The sequence below is a fragment of the Eriocheir sinensis genome, chromosome 34 (genome assembly GCF_024679095.1).
Source record: "Eriocheir sinensis breed Jianghai 21 chromosome 34, ASM2467909v1, whole genome shotgun sequence".
NCBI lineage: Eukaryota > Metazoa > Arthropoda > Malacostraca > Decapoda > Varunidae > Eriocheir > Eriocheir sinensis.
The window spans coordinates 14,493,713-14,517,272 of record NC_066542.1 but is presented as its reverse complement, the minus strand read 5'-3'; the positions used below and the strand labels follow the sequence as shown (position 1 = coordinate 14,517,272).

Here is a 23,560-nt window from a genome sequence, read left to right as displayed (position 1 = left end):
GATTTCTCGCTGGTTGTCACATATATTCACGACAGCTAAAAGTCTTATGTATGAGTGTAAAGTATTTCAGCCTGTAACACCAACAAACCCCGACTTTCCTTCCATAATTCCCTCCTTTCCTTCCTCTTTTTACCCTTCCTCTTCCCCTCCCTCCTACCACCTCCCCCCCTTAGCCAGTTTTCCGTCAGTGTTGCAACCAAGATTACGATGAAGAAGAATAGCAATCGGGGAAAATAAACCTATTGTGAAAATGTTTTGTGTGTGTGTGTGTGTGTGTGTGTGTGGGGGGGGGGGGGGGTGTCAGGGGAGTTGAATGCAATGGCCTTCGGCGGATCTTCAGCCCAGTGCACCAGAGGACGCTCCGCCGGTAACTCCCGAGGCGTGAATGAGAACCCCGAAGAAAAGTGAAACCAAGACCTGCAGATGTGAATACACCCGACGTCGAGGAGGAGAAACAAATGACTTGAAGAAATCAGATATCAACATTTCCTACAAGCTGCTCTACTCCTACGAGCTTACTTGCCCTTCCTGAATGTAGCAACGATAGCTTAAAATGGAGAAAGGGAATATACGAGGCTTCCTTTGTGTACGAGTTTTTTCTTCTTTTTCTTCGGCTTTTCCCATCTCCCATCTCACACTTACTTTTATCATTTACGTTCCGTTCCTCCAATCCTTTCGCTTTCAAGTTTTCTTATTTGCAATCTATCCATGATCTCTTGGCGCTCTTCTTTATTATTAGAATTTCTTGCAACATTTAGGAATTTCAATGCAGAAAATTTTTAAACGCTACGCTGCTTGCTGACTTTACATTTTTATGAAAGGAAATTGAGCTGACTTAACACTTATTTTTCGATGTTTAAATGTATATGAACTTTTTTCTCGGTCGAGAGAGTAGTGGTTAAACATTAAATTCATCTTAAACAGCTTCTCGTTAATCAAAATGCCAGACACAGAACGGCATTTGAGACCTTTCGATGAGGATAACTTCGAAATGTCATTTATTTTTCATTCGCCTGTGTGTGTGTGTGTGTGTGTGTGTGTGTGTGTGTGTGTGTGTGTGTGTACGGTCTTCTACAAACATCAACGAAGACGTGCCTGGACCGACGCAGGGAAACAAGTCATACGGTGTGCATGCCCGCGATAACTTCCTGTTGCTGGAGGCGCCGTTACGACAACACTGCCTTGGGTGACTTCCTTACACACACACGCACACACACACACACACAAACGCCCATTCCCCCCACACACCCCTCCCCTCCTCGCTGTTGTGATCCAAACAATGGCGGAACTGACTCAGTTTTTTCCTTCCTCAAAAAAGTCACCTCGGCGCCGACCATCGCTATGAATCACGCGAACTTAGTCACACCGGAAGACGTAATTAACGATGATTACTGGTGCATGGGCGCGCCTGGCTTGTTCTGGCCGAGGGACAAAACACGCCAGTTATCAACCCGCGATATAAATAAACAAAAGCAAAACAGAAGCGAATAGTACTGCGTAATAAAAGTAGCGTCGGAGCATTCTTTTAATAGTGTATCAGTGCCAACTACAGGTATTCGTATGCAAACTGACGCTGTAGAGTACACACGCAGCTTGCACCTGAACACTTCTGCTGCCGCGACACTCCCCCAAGATATCGTACTTCAGCCTCACACTCGCTCGCATGTTGATGACCCGAGGGTGGCGAGGCGTCCAGGCCCACTTCCTCACTCTTTTGTCCTGCCGCCGCTCGCTCGCCGGGGTGTGGAGTGAGTCAGTCAGTCACACCGCCGCCACACAACACTCGACGCGACGCACGGTAACCTGATCCCCCCGCTACCCACACCTGCACCTGTTGACGAGGCTCATGTATCCAAGTGACGCGACAAAGATTTGACGAGACAAAGAGAGAAAGGCTCGTCCTGTTGCTTCACTGAATGGCATTAACGTGAAATTAGTTGGTAAGAGAGACAAATAAATGAATGAATATGTTGAAACTGAACCGGTGAAGACAAAAAGACAATAACAATATCAGTCTATAAATACGTTACAAAGGAGCTGACATTACTAACGAAAAAGTTACGACTATAAATTAGACTAGAGAAACAAATTAATAGCTACGTTACCAGAGTGATTTTTATAGGAATTGTAGATAATATGAAAAGGATGATGAAAATATTAACAACAGCAACAATAATAATAATAATAATAATAATAATAATAATAATAATAATAATGATAGTGGTACAAAAAAATCTCCTGAAGGCGACGGACGCAGAAGAGCCTCGGGCAGGAGCAGGACATCAGCGGCGTGAGTCTGCGAAACCCAAATTTGGCAACCACGCTAAAGTTACGACGAGACGCAGACAAAAAAAAAAAAAAAAAAAAAAAAAACCAACTTGGCAGCAAATTTGAAGCTTCGAAGACACACACACAAAAAAAAAACTTCAACAGCAACACCAGAGACAATAACATAAGAAGACAGACGATAATAATGCAAGAAGAAAAAATAAAAAATAGCCAAAAATAAGAGTTAATAAAGAACCAGACGGGGAAACACACACACACACACACACACACACACACACACACACACCCCCCCACACACACACACACACACCCCCCCCACACACACACACACACACACACCCCCCCCACACACACACACACACACACAAACACACACCCCCCCCACACACACACACACACACACACACATACACTCCCCTCCCCCCCCCACACACACACATACACATACACTCCCCTCCCCCCCCCACACACACACACACACATACACTCCCCTCCCCCCCCACACACACATACACATACACTCACCCAGCTTGCCGTGAACAATATCGAAGTGTGGCGAGTCCTCCCGGATGAAGACAGGGTTCTGCACCAGGTCCTGAGGCGAGGGAAAAAAAAGAACAAGGTTAACGAAGAGCCTGTTGGACACACCCTGCTCCTGCACATCCTCCTCCTTCTTCTCCTCCTCCTCCTCCTCCTCTTAATACTAATACTACTATAACCACTATTACGATGAAGGAGGAAGAGTAGAAAAAGAAGACAAAAGGAGATGCAAAGGTTAAGAAGAAGAAGAAGAAGAAGAAGAAGAAGAAGAGAAGAAGAAAAAGAAGAAAAGAAGACGAAAAAGATGAATAAGCAGCAGAAGAAAATAACGAAGGAGGAAGTGTGGTAAAAGAAGACAAAAAGGAGATGCAAAGGTTAAGAAGAAGAAGAAGAAGAAGAAGAAGAAGAAGAAGAAGAAGACAGGAAAAAGAAGACGAAAAAGATGAATAAGCAGCAGAAGAAAATAAGAGCCCAAAAACTCGCGTGCAATCTTATCCATAACTTTACCACAACCAAAAATGAGAACAACAATAACAACAACAATTTAGGGTCCCCACACACATATACATACTCTCATAGACTTACTCCGTACTCGATGCTATAGGTGCAAGTACATAAAATTACCCCCCCCCCCCCCCCCAAGAAAAAAAAAAAAAAACTTGATCACTAAAAATGCACCTTGCCCCGCACACCACCTGGGCAATCTACACCAAGGCCACCAATCTACATTATCTATCAAGGCGAGTGTTCAGGAGCTGCCTTTTATACCAGTACTGGCAGACTCCTTAACCGGTACTCTTCGACGCTTCCTCCTCTTACATTAATCATTTCTAGCTGCCGAAAGAGAGGTTATACGCGTTCCCGTGGGTGTTTCTTTACGTTCACAGTACAGATGAAGGGTCGAACTAACACCAGGGTCATGAAAGTACCCCTGAAAATACCCGCAACACCCGCGAAAGCCTTGTCAAATATGTGTGTCTGGGCGCCGGGAGATTTAGTAATACGGCCGCTTATGATCTTATGTTTTCTTACGCTCCGTGTGACTCCTGTGTACTACTGATGTTTCTTTCTCTCATCTGTCCTCTCTGAAATGACGCAGCTAGTGGCCATGTGTTCTTGGCAACCTCGCTGGATAACTGTGAAAGGGGAGAGGAGGGAGGGGAAGGGAGAAGAGGGTATGAGAGGGTAAGAGGGAAGAGAGGGACAAGGGGAGGAGAGGAGATGGGGGAAGAGGAGAAGGGGGAGGAGAGGGAATGGGGGAGGAGAGAGGAAGGGAGAAAGAGGCGAGGAAAGAGACTTATCTATAATTGATTTCGTGGGGGAGTAAATATTGATAGGAAAGGAGGAGTAAAATAACAGACCATTACTTCCACTTGTTACTCCTACTACTAATTCTACCACTGCGGCTCTCTCTCTCTCTCTCTCTCTCTCTCTCTCTCTCTCTCTCTCTCTCTCTCTCTCTCTCTCTCTCTCTCTCTCTCTATGTCTCTCTCTCTCTCTCCTTAGGTCACAGAGGCGGGTCAACAACAATACGCCTTTCACATCACTCCAGGGTCAAAGGTCAGAAGGGGAGGAGAGGGAGGAAAGGAGGGAGGGAGAGAGGGAGAGAAGGAGGGAGGGAGAGATACGGAGACAGACGGAGAGCGCGTGAGGAAGAAGACAGGGAGGGAGGGAGAGGAGGGAGAGAAATATGATGAGAGATAGAGAGGTGGAAAAGAAGAAGAAAAAAGAAAAAAAGAAGAAAGAAACAGAGATGAAGAGATAGAGGTATGAAAGAAGAGAAAGAGAGAGAGAGAGAGAGAGAGAGAGAAAGAGAGAGAGAGAGAGAGAGAGAGAGAGAGAGAGAGAGAGAGAGAGAGAGAGAGAGAGAGAGAGAGAGAGAGAGAGAGGGGTGAAGAAAAGAAAGACTAAGGAGGAAGTATAAAATAAGAGAAAGGAATGACGAGGAAATTGGAGGGAAAGAAAGAAATGAACACTGGGTAAGCATGTGACAAGGAAAAAAATGTGTGAAAGCTGAGGAATAAAAGAATGGAGACAAAAATGTGACGAAAAATAAATAGCGGGGAAAACACACATAATGGCGAAAAGGGGAGGAGGCTAGATAGATAAATAGATAGATAGATAGATATACAGATAAATGGACTCGCAATCACGCAGGCAGGTAGACAAGTAGGTAGTTATGTAGATAGATAGATAGATAGATAGATAGATAGATAGATAAATAGATAGAGAGATAGATAGATAGATAGATAAGTAGATATATAGATAGATAGAAACGTATAGAAGTTTTAAATATATAGACAGAAAGATGGATAAATATAGATAAAATTAGTAACAGATATAGATAAAGAAATAAACGGATGAAAATTACTGGATAAACGAAGAATAAAAAGAAACCAATACCCTGATAAGAAAGAAAGATGAATAGATAACAACAGACAGACAGATAGATATAAACAACCAAATGAACAGATAAAGATTGCACGACAGACAAACAGTGAAAAAAAAAGCTAACACAGGTGATAATGAAGAGGGAGAAAGAGAGTGAAAGAGGCAAAGAAAAAGAAAGTAGTCTCCACCTCACGGCTCTGCAAGGCTCATAATATTCGCCCACGCCTTCGCCTGCATGCTTTTCATCGTCTCATCTCGGTCTATTCACATGACTCGACTTGTTATAGTGACGCGCCGCATTGAGGGGGGGGGGAGAGAGAGAGAGAGAGAGAGAGAGAGAGAGAAATGGATGTTCACGTTTCACACATTAATAAAAAAAGAACCAAATTAGAGTTAACGAAGAAATTACAGTACTGACGTGCCAAACTTCAAACGTACATTCTCTCTCTCTCTCTCTCTCTCTCTCTCTCTCTCTCTCTCTCTCTCTCTCTCTCTCTCTCTCTCTCTCTCTCTCTCATACATTCATTTAATTCTCAACTGGTCCATGAAAATCAAGGGAAATCACACTTCCCGCTTTCTCTCTCTCCGTCGCTTCCTCGCCTCTCTCTCTCTAATTACGCAGCGCCTTTCACTCGCTCACTCACTCACTCACCTACTACCGCTCCTCTTCCTCCTCCTCCTCTTGCCGCCGCCTCCCCGTCCTCTCTCCCTCTCCCGTCCTCTCCTCCCCATAAACATGACTTCGGCAGCTAATCCCCCTCAGGAAGGTCTTTTCTCTACGCCCTCGAACCGTTTTCTCTCTTCAAACAGATTCGTTTCACTTAATTTCACCGTGATTTTGGATAATTGGTTTTCGTTTTCTTCCATTCCGGCGGTGACACTTTCTGGTATAGCCGAGATGAGATCTTTGAATGAATATCGTTTTTTATATGACTATCTTGACCGATAACATGCTCTGGTTAATAATGTTTAGACAGAATACAGAATACTTTCTTTCCCTCTCCATTATCACCAAGTTAGCTTTTTTTTCACTGTTTGTCTGTCGAGCAATTTTTATCTGTTCATTTGGTTGTTTGTATCTATCTGTCTGTCTGTTATTATCTATTCATCTTTCTTTCGTATTAGGGTATTGGTGGTCTTCTTTGTGTTGTGATAACATGTGAAGTGCGTGCGAGAGCGGAAAGGCAAACTCCCAATATCAATAAGAGGAGTTCCATTAGCATAAGCTCGAGTGCGTGGGCAAACAGCAACACATAACACAGAGAAGCCGCGAGTGGAAGTGGCAAACACGAGAGCCGCTCACAGAAGAGAGGAGGCGTTTGAACAGATGCACCTGCCGTCCGAGATGAAGAAAAGAAAAAGAAATGTTAAACGAGTAATATAAGGAAGAAGAATAAAAGAACGGTGCTAAAGTGTCGTGGATATAATGAAGAGAGGAACAAGAATGAAAAAAGAGACTGTGTACTAAAACTATTAAAGAATAGCCTCATAACCATAACTGTACAAAATTAAAAGAGAGAAGAAATATAAGACGAAGAAATAAAAGGAAGAGAAAATATAAGAAAACAGACAGGGGAGAAAATGAAAGACTATATACTAAACTAAGGAAACAATAGCATCATGACCATTACGGAAACTTCGAAATTCCCAAAAGAAGAAAAACTGCCTCGTCGTGAAGGGCTCGCATCCGGCAACCATCGAGGCCTTTGAAAACACCCCCGAGGCGGCTTTCATTCCGTGCCGCTGTGCAGGGGAGAACCGGCCGCCCGCTTCCCCTGAGGTCATGTTTGCTTAACTGCACGGGAGGTGATGGTAGCGGAGGCTTGAGTCGGGAGTGTAAAGAAGCAGCATCCCTCCCTCTCCCCTCCCCTTGATGCCTTCCTTGCGTGGGAAAAGCGAGAATGCCTAAGAAAAATCCACATACCGGGTGTTAAAAAGATTCTCTCCTTCCCTTTCCTTTTTTTGGAGGTTATCGAAAGAAGAGAAAGGTGCAGCGTAGAGTAGTTCCTATTCTTTATTTCTCATGTTCTTAGTCGCCAAGAGAGAGGAAGAAAATCACATACCGAGTGTAATAAAGATGTTCTCCTTTCTTTTATTCTTTTTTTGGAGACTGACAGAAAAAAAAAGGAAAGACAGAATACAGAACAGTTCCCATCCTTTACTTCTCACGTTCTTAGTCGCCAGGAGAGAGGAACAAATGCATATACCAATTGTGTAAAAGCTTTTAACTCCTTCTCCGTCTTTCTTTTACGGAGATTGACAGAAAGAAAGAGAAGAAAGACAGAACACAGAACAGTTCCCATCTTTTATTTCTCACGTTTTTACTCGACAGGAGAGAGGAACAAATGCTTATACTAGTTGTAAAAATCCATCTAATTTATTCGTTTTTCTTTTTTGGAGTCTGACAGAAAGAGCGAAAAGATGGCGTACAGAACAGTTCCCGTCCATTACTTTCTTTTTCACGTTCTTAGTCGCCAGGAGAGAGAAACAAACGCATATCCCAGTTTTAAGAAAGCATCTAACTTCTTTGTCTTTCTTTTTTGCAGACTGACAGAAAAAGAAAGAAAAGACATAATACAGAACAGTTCCCATTCTTCACTTCTCACGTTCTTAGTCGCCAGCAGAGAGGAAGAAACGTATATACCAGTTGTAATGAAGCATCTAACCTCGTCTTTCATTTTTGCAGTCAGACAGAAATAAAGAAATAAAGAAAGAAAAGATATAATACAGAACAGTTCCCATCCTTCACTTCTCACGTTCTTTGTCGCCAGGGGAGAGAAACAACGGTAAGGAAGGGGAAGATTGAATGTAAGTGCAAGCATATAACTCTCCCCTTCCCCTTTCTTTGGCCGTGCGAGTCATAGGCAGAGGAAATGGTGGGAGTGAGGGGCGAAAAACTAACCTCTACTTCCCATTCTTAGCTCAAGGGAAGAATGGAGGGAAGGAGGAAGGGAAAGTGAGGTAGGAAATCGTATTCACACCGACATTCATGAAGGTGAAGAAGGAATGGGGGAGAGAAGGAAGGAGAGAAAGGTAAATAAGAAAGGAATGTAAAAGAGGATGACCTGAGAAGATTGGGAAGGGGGCGGGGGGGAGGGAGAGGCCTGGCGCTCCTCAAGGAAGTTCGTGTGTGATGCAAAGTGATGTCATCTCTGCGGCGTGAGGGATTAAATGTTTGGTTTTCTCTTTCTTTCTCTCTTTCTTTTCTTTGTTCTTTTCTTCTATCTGTCTTTTTTTTTCTCTTTCTCTCTTCTTTCTTTCTTTCTTTCTTTGTTTTCTTTTCCTATTATCTCTTCTTTCTTTCTGTCTGTTTTTCTTTTCTTTCTCTCTTTTCATTTTCGTTCTTTCTTTTTGTTTTCTTTCCTTTCTTCCCTTCTCTTTTTTTTCCTTTCTATATTCTTTTTCTTTTCTTTCTTCTCTTTATTTATTTTCTTTCTTCCTTTCCCTTTTTTTCTTTCCTTCTCTCTCTCTCTCTCTCTCTCTCTCTCTCTCTCTCTCTCTCTCTCTCTCTCTCTCTCTCTCTCTCTCTCTCTCTCTCTCTCTCTCTCTCTCTCTCTCTCTCTCTCTCTCTCTCTCTCTCTCTCTCTCTCTCTCTCTCTCTCTCTCTCTCTCTCTCTCTCTCTCTCTCTCTCTCTCTCTCTCTCTCTCTCTCTCATGACTTTCACCTCGCCTCCCGCTCATTACTCTCACGCTGTTGCTTCACTCTTCCATCACTCGCGTCACTCTCTCGAACTCACTCTTGATCTCGTGGATTAATGAGCTTTCCATCAATTATAATCTAATCACCATCTATCCTCTGACTTGTCTATACAATCGTCACATAATCATCTGTCGTTAGTGCGTGTGAAAGTCAGCCTGCGTATCTGTTTGTTTGTATTTATCTATCTTTTTTTGTGGAGGCTTCGTGGCAGAATACTTTTTTTTTAAACAGCAAAGGAAGCAACAGAAGCAAAGAAACAAAAGAAGGCCGATAAACGCTGCTCCTGTATAGACAATAGAACGAAAGGCCAAAAAGTGAGGGTCAATTTCGGATGCAGAGGTGTCTTAATACTCTCCATACATATACCTATACTTCTGATACTTCTCATTGGCACTTAAGACTCATTACTACCACATCCGTCTAGGCCTCTGTTTCTGTTCGGCCCGGGGCAGTCAGCACTCGGCCCACAACCCTGCCAGCTGCTCCTCCCTCCTTCAGGCCTGGTCGGTTAATGAGCACCTGAGGAGCTTGGTGACGGTAAACTGTGGTAACCCGGATGCCACTGGTGATGTCAGGTAGTCCCGAGAGGAGGAGGGGGGGGGGGCCACAAAGATCAAGGCCTCAAGGAAACGGATTTGAGCACAGTGGCAATGCGCACCTTTTCCTTTACCTACACTTAGCATTTTACACTATTTTATTACTGTTTAATCTTTCCTTGCATCAGTTTTCATGCATTTCAAGTTTTTTTTCCCCACTAATAAGCCCATCTGTGTTCCCAGCCGTTCTCGACCCAGCCAAGAATCTCAACATTATGCTCAGCTTTCATTTCTGGTATTCCGTCTTGCCGCTCACTAATACATTCCATGCCGACAGATTACCTCACTGATTAATTTCTCACAAACTCTAACTGGTTTTCCATTACCGGTAAGGACTTGGAGCCCGACGCCTTTTTTTCTTTGCCATGTTGGGTTACTGCTTTTTTTTATTTATGTATTCCTCTGGGTCACCGGAGTTTAGGTTAGGTCAGGTTAGGTAAGGTTATGTTAGGTCAGGCTAGGTTAGGTTAGGTCAGGTTGTTATGTTAGGTAAGGTTAAGTTAGGTCAGGCTAGGTTAGGTTAGGTCAGGTTGTTATGTTAGGTAAGGTTAAGTTAGGTCAGGTAAGATTAGGTCAGGTTAGATAAGATTAAGTTAGGTAGGGATAGGTTAGTTCAGGTTAAGCTATGTAAGGTTAAGTTATGTAAGGTTAGTTTAGGTCAGGTAAGGCTAGGTCAGGTTAGGTTAGGTTAAGTTAGATAAGATTAGATAAGGTTAGTTTAGGTCAGGACCGGTTAGGTAAGGTAAAGTTAGGAAAGGTTAGGTTCCCTTCACATTACGCTTCCTCTTCATGTCTTAATCTCCTCACACAGTTCTTCGTCGTCTCCTCCCTTCCTTTCTCCCTCCCTCCCTTCCCATCACCCCGCCAGCACCATCCCACACCATCCTTCACCTCCACCCCAACACTCCTTACGTTACTCCTTCCCCAGTTTGAACTCTTAGCCCGCTCCTCCCTCCCTCCCTCGCGCCGTCCCTCTCAGCAGCTTGCCTCACCTTGGGTCTACGCCAGGAGAATGTGAAGGGCGGCGTCTGGTGGTAGAACACGGAGGTCTGTGTCGCGGGAAAGTCGGGATCTTGCCACAACTCCTTCCTCTCCGCGCACGCCGCCACCACTCGCGAGAACGCCATGGTGAGCCGCGCCCGCCGCCTGCTGATGCTGATGATGCTACCTGCTGGGGAGGAAACGAGAAAGGTCAGAAAACGCTGTAAGGGAGGCAAATGTAAAAAAAAATAAAAATAAAGCAAAATCATTACTCGTGGGCCATTTGCACGGTTTCTTGCTAGAGGAGAGAACGAAAAAGGTCAGAAATGTGAATCTATGTGGCTATAGGGGAAGCAAATATATATAAATAAAGATCCCTATCCATGGGCCATTTATACTGCTACCTGCTGGAATAGACAATGAGGAAGGTCAGAAATGTGATGTTATGTGGCTGCTGGGAAGGCAAATATAAAGAAATTCGTACCCATGGATAATTTTATATGCAACCTGCTTGAAGGGACAACGGGGGAAGGTCAGGAATGCTATGCTATGTTCATGTTATGTGGCTCCAATAGAGGCAAATATAAAGAAATTCGTACCCATGGATCATTTTATATGCAACCTGCTTGAAGGGACACCGGGGAAGGTCAGAAATGTTATGCTATGTTCATGTTATGTGGCTCCAGTAGAGGCAAATATAAAGAAATTCGTACCCATGGATCATTTTATATGCAACCTGCTGGAAGGGACACCGGGGAAGGTCAGGAATGTTATGTTAAGCTCATGTTATGTTGCTGCAGTGAAGGCAAATATAAAATGAATCAGCTCCCATAGGCCATTTCTACGACTTTTCTCCTGTGGGTCTCTCTTTATCCGCGTGTACTTCGCTCACACACAAGGATGTCAGGATGTTACAAGAGCCAGACGGCCTACGCGCGGTGGTGGCTCCTGAGAACGGGTTATTCAGCTTCCCTCCCCATCCATTAATCTATCTAATCGCCTTTAAAATCTTTCAGTCGTATTTGCACTAACCATATATGTGTATAATTTGTTTCACTCATCCGCTACCCCATTCGTGAACCGGTCTTGGCCATCTTCTTCCTGATTATAACGCATAGACAGCAATTCCCTTAAGCCATTTAAAAACTCGTACTTCATCACTTCCCCATCTTCGTCTTCCCAGGGAGTGCAAGTTAAGCATTTTTAATTAGAAGGTTCTCTGCACGACAGGCTTATATATAGTTTCTTGGATAAACTCGGTCATTGTGATTTATTTCTTTTCTTTTTTTCTTCTTTTTTTTACAGTAAAGGAGACAGTTCACAAAAAAAGAAAACAATACTGAAAAAAAATCCCGCAACACTTATACTTAACCCAGAAAGCCAATCTTCGTATCCGCTTATCCACTTAACTGTCCAACTGCGCATGTGATGTCTCCGTGTATTCTAAAATGCCGGTGGTCTTTGAATGACAAGAATCCTCTCCAAGCTTCAAACTAACGAAATGCTTTGATAATGAAGCAAATATATTTCGCACAATTCATAAATTCTTGATAAATAAAAAAAAAGAGCACAGGTAAAACTTTCCAAACCGCAACACAAATAAAACAATGTCTAGATTCTACTTATATATAAAAAGAAATAAAAAAAATATATAAGTTGTAAAAATAAAAATGGAAACGTCACCTGAAGATTTATACACCGGGGTCTGCGCCTTGACCCGCCAATCCACTCACACCCTCTCCACCTCCTCCTCCTCCACTACCTTCTCCCCCACACCGCCACACCGCCAATTCACTCACCCCTCTACTCCTCCTCCTCCTCCACTTGCTTCTCCCCCAAAAATTTCCACTCCCCTCCACACTGCCAATCCACTCACCACTCTACTCCTCCTCCTCCTCCACTTGCTTCTCCCCCAAAAAATTTCACGCCCCTCCACACTGCCAATCCACTCACCCCTCTCCTTCTCCTCCACTACCTTCTACCCCTCAAAAATCTCTCCCCTCCACACCCCAAATCCACTCACCCCTCTCCCCCTCTCCCTCCTCCTCCACCTCCTTCTCCTCTTACTTCTCTCCCCCCAAAAATCTTCTCTCCCTCCCCTCCACACACGTCTCTCACAACACCTCGACACCACCGCCGCCGCCTCAGGTAATTGCTCCTTGACGCAACACACACACACACTTAACTCAAGGCCTTCCGCTGCTCCGGCCATTACGGTGACTCCCGCCGCCGCTGCTACTGCTACTTATGTTGTTGTTGTGATGAGGAGGATGAAAGCACGCCATTACTACTGCTTTTCTTTCTGCTATTGCTGATGTTACTGCTCTTACATCTACTGCTACTGCTACCTTACTACTACTACTACTACTACTACTACTACTATATATAATTTTGATGATAATAATGCTCAAAGTAATAGTAATAATAATAATGATAATAATAATAGTAGTAGTAATAATAATAATAATAATAATAATAATAATAATAATAATAATAATAATAATAATAATAATAATAATAATAATAATAATAATAATGATAGTTACTTGATTTACTCATTTTATAAGCGTCAGTATAAAGTGTCTAGACAATGATAAGTTGTTTTCATAATATGTGTGTGAGAGAGAGAGAGAGAGAGAGAGAGAGAGAGAGAGAGAGAGAGAGAGAGAGAGAGAGAGAGAGAGAGAGAGAGAGAGAGAGAGAGAGAGAGAGAGAGAGAGAGAGAGAGAGAGAGAGAGAGAGAGAGAGAGAGAGAGAGAGAGAGAGAGAGAGAGAGAGAAATATTCAACCTTGAAGACCTTACAAGAGAAAAGGCACGGAGGAAAAAATAACTTTGACAAGGTAACAGGAATTAAAATTTAAAAAGCGACTTCAAACAGAAAAGACGAATTGCCAAACACAGACACCAAAAAAAAAATGACGACATACTCTGACAAAGGTTCAAGTGAGTTACCAAATCCTTAACGAGACAAACAATGCTCTCTCTCTCTCTCTCTCCCCCCCACACACACGTGCATTTTACAAACTTACGGGTCAACTGGAAAACTCATTGAAGAGAATAAAAAAGAAATATACGTGCGTGATCGAATTTGGTTTCGGAATTACTTCAGTGAAAGGAAATTAAAACACCACAGACACGTAGATAGACATAGATAGATGGAGAGGGAGAGCAAAACAAGAATGCAGAACTTGAAAAGAAGAAATAAATAAAAAAAAACGAAGACAGGAATTAATGAAAAACATGCAAGTAAGAAATAAAAGAAACATTCGTACCCAATGACAAGGAAAGAATGAGGCGAGAGACAGAACAAAGAACAGTGTCGTTACGAAGGGAAACCAATGAAGAGGAAAATGAAAAAAAAAATGTAAGAAAAAAAATGGGACGGAAAGTGATTATGACAAAGAGTTGAAAAATTGAGCGAAGTGAAATCAACAAACAATGAATCGTCAGCGAAATTATTTTTAAAACGCTTTCTCTCGACACACACACACACACACACACACACACACACACTCACTCACAAACACACACACACACATACACACACACATCGCCTAATCACGCTCCATTAACGCCTGACTTGACAAACACGTTCAGAACCCGTCACGATTCAGGTCACGACTCCTCATCAAACAAACCATTGACAATTTTTTTTTTTATGACTTTCGAACACGTCTCGCCTCTCTTTGCTTTTTATGTCTTCATGATGACAAATCCTTACAAAGAAAAGAAAAAAACTGCGCAAGAAATACATTAAAACATATGTTGTGCAACCAGGCTTCAAACACTAATCATTTTCCAAGATCCAGTTCACCTTATGACATTTCCCGATCTATTGTAAAGCAAAATACTACTATAAACTAAACTAAAACATGCTCAAAGAAAGTCAGGAAATTAACAATAGGTAATCCTAAGAAACTGTAAGGTCAGGCTTATGACTCCTCTGGGTGACTAATTCTCAGGAAAAAACTTCCTCTCAAAACATTATATAAAATCAGTGGATTCTTTGTTGATTTTGGCCATAAAGTTTCAAATTCCAGCGTCGTAAACTCAATAATATTAAACTTAATAAGAATCCGTTATGTAGGCAGAAGCTATTCCACCAAACTCCAAAAGCTGCACGAAACACGTACTTTGCAACACAGATCGCGCAATACCCTTCATGAGAGAATCTCCTCGCGGACAATAGCAATAAAAGAAATAACTACAAGGCACAGACAAGTAACATCTTAGAGTTTAACAACGTCATGAGCGAGATTAATGGAGTGTGTTATGCGGGAACGTCTCGACACGACACGACACAACATGACACGACACACACACACACACACACACACACACGGTTATGACAGCTTAAGACTTTCTAATTAGCATCATGTAATCGTTGTGCGTGAGAGAGAGAGAGAGAGAGAGAGAGAGAGAGAGAGAGAGAGAGAGAGAGAGAGAGAGAGAGAGAGAGAGAGAGAGAGAGAGAGAGAGAGAGAGAGAGAGAGAGAGAGTGTGTGTCCCCTCTATCAAAGGAAATGTCGAAGTGTCATCGGCCGCGTGACATACACACAACAACGTAAGAATGAAGGGGTCGCAGTAATGATGACGGACGGCCGCGATGTCGGGAAAGACAGTAATAGCTTGAAATGACTGTCAGGGTCTCGGCTGCAGTCACTTTCAAGATAATGACAGCAGTGATGGCGCATGGCAGGGAGGCCGGCGCGAAGGGAGACAATGTTGCAAATGACGGTCCCTGAGTACAACCCTCAAGACTTGTTTATAGCGTACAAAGAAAGTTGATCAGTTACATACGTCTCCTTAGCATCCCTCTGCACCTCATTAGCGGCGTTAATCGCGTGGAACGAAATGGAATGAAAGGGAAAGGTAAAAGCCAGAAGAGAGACGTAACCTCGACTACAACGAAGCGAGCTATGGGTTGGGTGTCCTCCACGGTTCACGGGAGGAAATTTGTCAGAGGGAGAGGAGAGCCTCGTGGTGGTGGGCCGCACGTCCCTCCCATTAGTCTCCATCAAGCCAACCCTCGCCTCTATATCTCTGTTGGCTCAATGCTGCTGCCTCACAGACGGGAAGTTCTCTGCAAGCTCATGTGTAACGGGTACTAAATTAGGGTGACGCCATGTCTTGTTAGCAGTGAGATCACACACACACACACACACACACACACACACACACACACAACGAGGGTGTTATCACGGCGTCCAGGAACGAGGAGGGTTTGGTGTGTTTTTTTGTATTTCCACCTCCCCGGCCATGTCCCAGTGCGTCCCTCTGTTACTGGACAACAAACATTTAGCTTACGTCTGTCTGAAGGAGAAAGACTTAACTGCTAAAACTGATGAAGAACAGATTTTTCGCCATTTGTTTTATTCCGTGGGTACGTTCAGAGCAAGTAAACACCCCAACACGTGGATGGAGGCGACGGATGACACACATCTCATCTCAGTGTCGTGTGAAAACAATCCACGTGACATCCACTGCTTTCCAATTTCACCTCTACAACAAAAAATGAAAAGTTTTGTTCAGGCAATTACAGACTTTCGACTCGTATCAGAGTTTAACATAAAACAGCACAAGGTGAAGTAAAAACCTTCCACAAATACAGCTGGAGTCAACACACTCCTCGAGGTTGAGCACGTCGCGGCGCACCACACGAGTCACCGGCGACCCACACCTGTGCAGGACGTGCCGCGGCCGACAGGGGGGAAAGGGGGGGGGGTTGTGTTTTCCTCCCTCCAAGACAGAAAAATATCTCGGAAAACGGGAACGTCTTAAGGAACCTCAATCATGTACACACTTTTTTTTTTCCAGCATAACACTTTTTTACCATCATAATACTTCTTGTGCCGTCGATTGCGTCTGGAAACTTAAGCGACTGGGGAAAGGAACGTGACAAGCAAACCCCAGTAACGCATCACCATAGACCACCGCAAGGAGGCACCATACAGACTGCACAGCGCTGCCCCACGCCGCTCCACACTTATACCAAGCACTTTAAAGGGGTACTCTCTAGGGGCACCGGTGAGGGACAAATAATAATGGTTGGTTTTCATGGCCTTCACTTGCCAGCCAGAACTTGACGGCGCAGCGGCACTGGCTGTGGTGATCGTCTATTTTGACCACTATCTAAAACAGGAGGCGATGTTTCTATTTCTTCTTCTCTCGTAAAATCTAAAAATTGATGGTTTTTTTGTACTAATCTAATTATCTTTTTTATGTCTGGGTGAGAATTTTCAACCGTTCACGTCACGCGCGGCCTCGTCTTGTCTACGTGCGACGAGAACACGTCTGGCGGGGGTGAAAACTTTGCCTGTAGGGGCGTTCACTGTACAGGGCCTCCCGCGTCAAGGCTACCTACTTGTGTGTGTGTGTGTGTGTGTGTGTGTGTGTGTGTGTGTGTGTTTCCAAATACACACCCCTCTGTCATAATTATTGTACCGATATAAGAGTTTGCCAATGGTGTCCTTGAAGGTGTTGTCTGTAGATCACCTTGGTGTTGGTGACAATAACATCAATCTATTGTTATTTCCGACGTCGGAAAACAACTCTCGATATCAAAGTGAAATAAATATGCGTCACAGGTGACATACGAAGCGAAGAAAGATACAAAGAAATTAATCAACGTACCATCTCAGAAACATTACAACTCAAGAAATAGCCCAAAACAAAACAACCACACACACACACACACACACACACACACACACACACACACACACACACACACACACACACACACACACACACGAGATAAACACAACTGGTAGTGAGAAGCATGGCGAGGAGAACTGGAAACCACCATGCACCAACACAGCGGACAAGCACCACTAAAGGGCACTCGTGTAACCAGTGCGGTGCCCATAATAACCCGGACGCTATCAGCTCGGGATGAAGGTAATAGTTGGTTCGATGACTCCTCCTGATCATAAGACAAGGCCTGCAGATTACCACGCCAGCCCCCGCCTCGAGTGCAAAGGAACCTCCATTGAGACCCGCCAGAGATTGGGTGCTAATGAATTTGTCCCGAAGGTGTCTCAACCAACAAAGGACCAAAGAGAAAAAGCAGCAATCCTTTGTCAGTGCCGTGGGATCTTGTTCCTTCGGGGCCACGAGGGTATGAAAGCTCGGTACTTATATGAAATCAAGAGAAAAACATGTGGAAGGGTAACATTCCCGAGAGCCTTAAAGGATAATGCTGTCCCATCAAGACGACCCAGAAAGTCCTCCACATAAGGATCCTCGTTGATTGGATTTGAGTGTGCGCTATTTGAAGACACAGTGGCTGTCATCCCTTCGCAGAACACTAACCCGAGGAGAGAGTTCACGGCCACACTCATCGCTAGAAGGGCTCCAAGAAGGGGACAATGGTGGGCCAAGCAGACCTTCAACTTTGAGAGAAGGCTAATAGAAAAAGTAGCCTTAACAAAAGAATACATAGCGGGATATTTAAATAGGGGAATGTAGATTGTCGTATGCCTTCCCCTAAGCCTACCACGGCTACTACTATTACCACGATTGCTTCTATTGGATTTTCATTATCATTATTTATTACTATTATTATTACTACTATTATCAAACCAGCAGCGAGTGAACGAAATCAGGCTCTGTTACAAGTGTCCAGTCAGGTTATAAGATCCGGGACAGCGAGGGAGAAGGAGGGAGGGAGAGAAGACGGGTGAAGGAACTCTACAAAGGAGGGGAGAGAGAGAGAGAGAGAGAGAGAGAGAGAGAGAGAGAGAGAGAGAGAGAGAGAGAGTTTTCACCACGGTAATTAAGTCTTATTACACCTGCTTAGCACCTTGGAGCATGGGATCGTTCACATAAGAGCCGAGCACCACTTCCCATGACTGAAGGCACGGGCGAGACGCGGACTCACGCACTGTCAAACTATCACGCCTCTACCTTACGTCACCGTGACACCGTGCGAGAGAGAGAGAGAGAGAGAGAGAGAGAGAGAGAGAGAGAGAGAGAGAGAGAGAGAGAGAGAGAGAGAGAGAGAGAGAGAGAGAGAGAGAGAGAGAGAGAGAGAGAGAGAGAGAGAGAGAGAGAGAGAGAGTGCTATCCCAGGTAGATTCCTTTACCCTTTCCCAAAACCTCATTGTAGTAATTCACGGACGAGGAAAATTATGCCAATTGAGGCTGCGACACACACACACACACACACACACACACACACACACACACACACACGGTTGCCCACTTAGCCCAGTAGCCCACTCAGAAAAATTATTCGCTTATTAACTAGGTACGACGAACAAAAAAAAAAAAAAGTATAACAGGCTTGCCAAATCTCCAGCGACTCCAGACAACTTTGCACCACACACACACACACACACACACACACTCACACACACACACTCTCGAAACCCAAATTCTCGCAGGATCGGAAATTACTACACTCGACCACAAGCTTCCCAGGTCTTCCCGCACGCCACTCCCCGCCAAGACACGCCAAAGACACAGGCAGCGGCTCGTGGCACTGCCTGGAACGAAGCGGCGGCATGATGGTGTACAGCACGGCATTTCACGGCCGACGCAGAGTAGGAGGAAGACGCTAAAATATGTTCTAGACCCGAGTGAAAGTTCCCAGAGACCAACGACCCCGCCCGCCCGCCCGTTCGCCCTCCAGCCCGCTTGCCTGCCCGCTTCCAGCCCGCCAGCCTACCCTTGCCGGCCATAATATATAACCACAACGACCACCACCACCACCGCCGCCGCCAGCATCACCATCTATATAAGTCTTCGCCAGCACACTCGTCGCCCAGCTGTCTACCCTCGTCCCTGATTCAGCAGCTCGTGCATTCCGATTCCTGCGCATCTAGATAATGAAAGAAGCTTGGATTAGACTGCTGAGTGACACTGATTCGTTGTTCCTTTCTTTCATGTTTTCGGTAATAGAAAAAATGAAGGTAAGAAAATCCGAGGTTATTTTTATTTTTTTATATATATATTTTAAAGTTGTCCAGCCGACTGTTTTGAGTTACGGAAATACCTGAAGAATCTTGATTGAGGCGATGACACACACACACACACACACACACACACACACACACACACACAGTTAACAGCTATCAACCTTATGCATCAAATTTAGCGATGGAGACGTCCGGTAAACACCCCTTCCACATACTCCCCACACCCCACACCTCCCCCACACACACACCTCCTCCCCCCAACACACATTTTTAAGCTTCATGTGTTACAGAAACCAAGCAAACATCCGCAACATAATAATTTTTGAGTTTGCCTTCGCTGCCAGCCGCACGAGCAGGGTCCAGAGCCAACGCACACCTGCACCAAGCTCGAGGGGCGGTGACTCGCAGCGGCCGGCCCCGTGCTGGCTGGCGGCGAGCTGTGGCGAGGCGCACCTGTTCACATCTATGCCATTGTGCTGGAAGGCCTTTCTATTAACCCGGCATGTTTGTTTCGCGGTAATAACAGAAGCGGTGAATAAGCACTTGGGGTGAACTATATGGCACACGGTTTGTATCGCATAATTGAGTGTAGAGTCATACAGGCTGTTTGTGCTTGATGATTTTTGCACTTCCATTGTGTCTGAAGGAAGGAACAATCATAGCAAGGTTCAAAATTAGCGGCATCATGATAGTATTCGTCCGCGACACCAGAGGGCCAGGGCGACCATCAGTACCGTCGAATCAGTGAACCAGCGCAATGAACACGCACGCAGACAATAATAATGATGACAATGATGACAATTACACATAACCATCAACAGAAATCAAGCTGTAACTGAATGAGAACCAAGTATATATAGTAACAACACTCATCGTCTCTCTAAACACAAAACACAAGGCGACAAGAATACCAAATCGACACCCACGTCACCGTACATCGACCTGACAGCAAATGCAGCACCAACCACGCCACGACTTGCACACCGACTAACCAATCAGCGGCAAGCACAGCGAGCAACACGACACACGGAGGTCAGGGAGGAGAAGGAGGACGCTACCATGTGAAGTGTGTTAGTGAGTGCTGGTGGTGCTTGAGGCAACGGTGGTGGTGGTGGTTGCGGCGGTGCTGGCGGCGATGGTAGTGGTGGTGAGTTGCAAAACCTTGGTGACTTTATTGGTTCGTGATTTCTCCAGCTCATTCATTTTCTGTATTACGACTTGCGGGACGAACTCGTTTATTGACTTGGTGAATAAAAGATTGAAGTTTCCTCTGGTGTTTTCCTTGTTTAGTTTTGCTTAATTCCTCTTAGACAATACTAGACAAAAGAACGAAACTGGGTACCTGCTTACTATTATCTTTCAACTACACGGATCCTGAATGTTTACATCACCCACGATAACAATGATAAAGGCTTCCATCTCAGCAATTAAAAAGAGGTATAATTATCTTTTGTCCTTGCTCTGTGGATATCAACAACAGCAATTAAGGGTTACATCACCACCTCCTGACAGACCACCTTTCACTCGGGTATCTTAAAAGAGCACCAGCGGTTGACACGACGCAAACGAATGGCATGCCTTGAATTCGAGTGTGGGAGAGGAAGTAAGTGTGGGAGGCGGCGGTGTGGGCTGAAGGAGTGAGGGAGGAGCGGGGGAAGAAGTATGCGAGGGAGGGACACCGGGACTATAGCAACGTTGATGGTGAAGTAAAGTGAGAAAAATGGAAAAAAAAGAGGATGGAGGTGATGGATGAAAGCGGGAGATGAGGGAATGAAGGAAATTTGTGAGGAGAACGAGGAGGAGGAAGAGGAGAGGGGGGAAATGGACCTCTCTTTCGGCCACCTCTTTGCATTCTTTTTAGGAGCAGCAAGTAGCGGGCTTTTTTTTATTATTGTTACCTTTTTTTGTGCCCTTGAGCTGTCTCCTTTGTTGTAAAAAAAAAGAAATATAAGAAGAGATAAGACGATGAGAGAAGGAAACGAAGGAAAGAGAGACTGCATGAATAAAGAGAATTGAGTAGAAAAATCTTACAAACCCCGAGATATATAAAAACAAGGACGAACTTACTTTGAACCAACAAATATTCTCTCACCTTTATTTGCTTTCTCATGGACGGCATCAGAAACTACCAAAAATATAAACCTTACGATTCTTAAAGCATCGTATCCAGGGCATTACCACCAACAACACTGATATGGGCTTCCCTTCTGATCAATCTAACCCCTCTGGTCTACGTTATTGAGACTCTTAGCGTGCAGGGATGAATGACTGAATACTTTGAAGATAATGAATGGATGAGGAGGTGATAATTGAAGTTGCAGGGGAAAGCTGTAGATATCTGTAAGGAAGAATGGAGGCCGAAAAAATATGGCCAGGAAGGGGGACGTGGGGTAGGGGAGAGAGGAGAAAGATCAAGGTGTGGTGGAGGTGTGTGTGGTGTGTGGGGGGGGGGGGTGGAAGGTTGGCCTCATAATGTGTAGTGGAGGTGGAGGTGCTGGAGGTGGAGGTGTTTGTGGTGAATACTAAGTGACCCCCCATAATGTTCATCTTCTCTCCCTCCTCATCCTCCTCCTCCTCCTCCCCCTCGTACATCATCTCCCCACCCTCATTCAACAAGGCGAGGATGGAGAGAAGGTAGAGGTGTAGAGGTGCGGCCGTTTAACAATGCACCCTTTTTAGAGGTGGAAGTTATGATGGTGGCAACGGTGGTAGAGGGGGGGGGGAGGTGATGGTAGAAGTAGTAGTAGTAGTAGTAGTAGTAAATGGAAGAATGAAAAGAAGAAGGAAAAGGAATATGATGATGATGAAAGAGGATGAGAAAGAGGAGAAGGAAGATAAAACATATGGAAGGGATGTAAGATTGAAGGTGATGGTAGCAGTAGTAGTAATAGTAGTAATAGTAGTAGTAGTAGTAGTAGTAGTAAAGGGATGAATGAAAAGAAGAAGGAAAAGGAATATGATGATGAAATAGAGAATAAGGAAGAGAAGGAAGATAAAATATATGGAAGGGATGTAAAATCGAATGTTATTACATAGATAGAGAAGGATACAGGTAACGATGAATTATATGCTAATAAAGAAATAAGGTGAAATTGAAAAGAAATACCAACACACGCACACGCACACACACACACACACACACACACACACACACACACACACACACACACACACACACACACACACCTCGATTCCTTCACACCCTTTCCTGCCTTTTCTCTTTTTCTCTCCTTTTGTCTTGCAATTTCCTGCCTCCTCTGTTTTACCTTTTCCATTTCCGTCTTTCCTTTCATCTTCTTGCTTTCTTCATTATTCTATCCCTTCCTTTATTTCCCTTCTTTTTTGTTTCGCCGTCCTTATTTAACTATATTACCTCTCCTCTGTCATCCTCTTCTTCTATTTCTGCCTCTATTTCCATTCTATTCGCTTAATTTTTTTTTCTTCATCTCCTCAGCTTCCCCTCCTCATCCCTCTTTCCCGCCCTTCCTTTCCTTTCATTTTCATTTTCCTTCCATCCTTATCAACTATATACCCTCACCTACGTCCTCTCTTCATCTTAAGCCTCACTATCCATTTTTTCCCTATCTACTTATACCTTTCTCACTTTCATGCCCTTATCTTCTTCCCCTCTTCATCCTACCCTCCTCTCAATTACCTTCCCTTCCCTCCCCCTTTCTTTCCTCCTGCCAAACACTCCATTTACATCCCATCTACGGTTTTCTTCTTCCCTTCATGCCCTTACCGTTTTCCCTTCTTCATCCCTTCTTCCCTCTCCATCACCTCCCCGTCCTCCCCATTCCTTTCCTCCTCTTCGCTGCCACACAATATTCACACTATTTTCTTCTTATATACCGTAGTAATTCTTTCCTCAACTCCTTCAAATATAGAATCGACCGTCATTTCGCTGCGTCGGGAGTAAACTGAATATCGAGGTGCTTTCATCTGCTCCTCAATATCGAGTTGCTTTCATCTGCTCCTCAGTATCGAGGTGCTTTCATCTGCTCCTCAGTATCGAGGTGCTTTCATCTGCTCCTCAATATCGAGGTGCTTTCATCTGCTCCTCAAGCCCCAAGTGGCTGTCGAGCAGATTAAATCACCCAAGCGGGAGACCTCGTAATGAGCCAATAGGCTTTCTGTTGCC

The 23,560-nt window shown here is 44.3% G+C and overlaps 1 protein-coding gene across 3 annotated transcripts in view; it reads right to left on the bottom strand.

Moving 5' to 3' along the window:
- LOC127007125 (calpain-C-like) overlaps positions 1-23,560 on the bottom strand; it is a 57,672-nt gene that overhangs the window by 26,972 nt on the left and 7,140 nt on the right. For 2 of the 3 annotated variants that reach the window (XM_050877763.1, XM_050877765.1), the window contains exons 2-3: positions 10,509-10,687; positions 2,815-2,884 (exon numbers count right to left, since the gene is read on the bottom strand). In XM_050877763.1, coding sequence (XP_050733720.1) covers positions 2,815-2,884; positions 10,509-10,643 — 205 coding nt within the window. In that variant the 5' untranslated portion in view covers positions 10,644-10,687. The remainder of the gene's footprint in view (positions 1-2,814; positions 2,885-10,508; positions 10,688-23,560) is intronic. The other variant, XM_050877764.1, reaches the window with a different exon arrangement.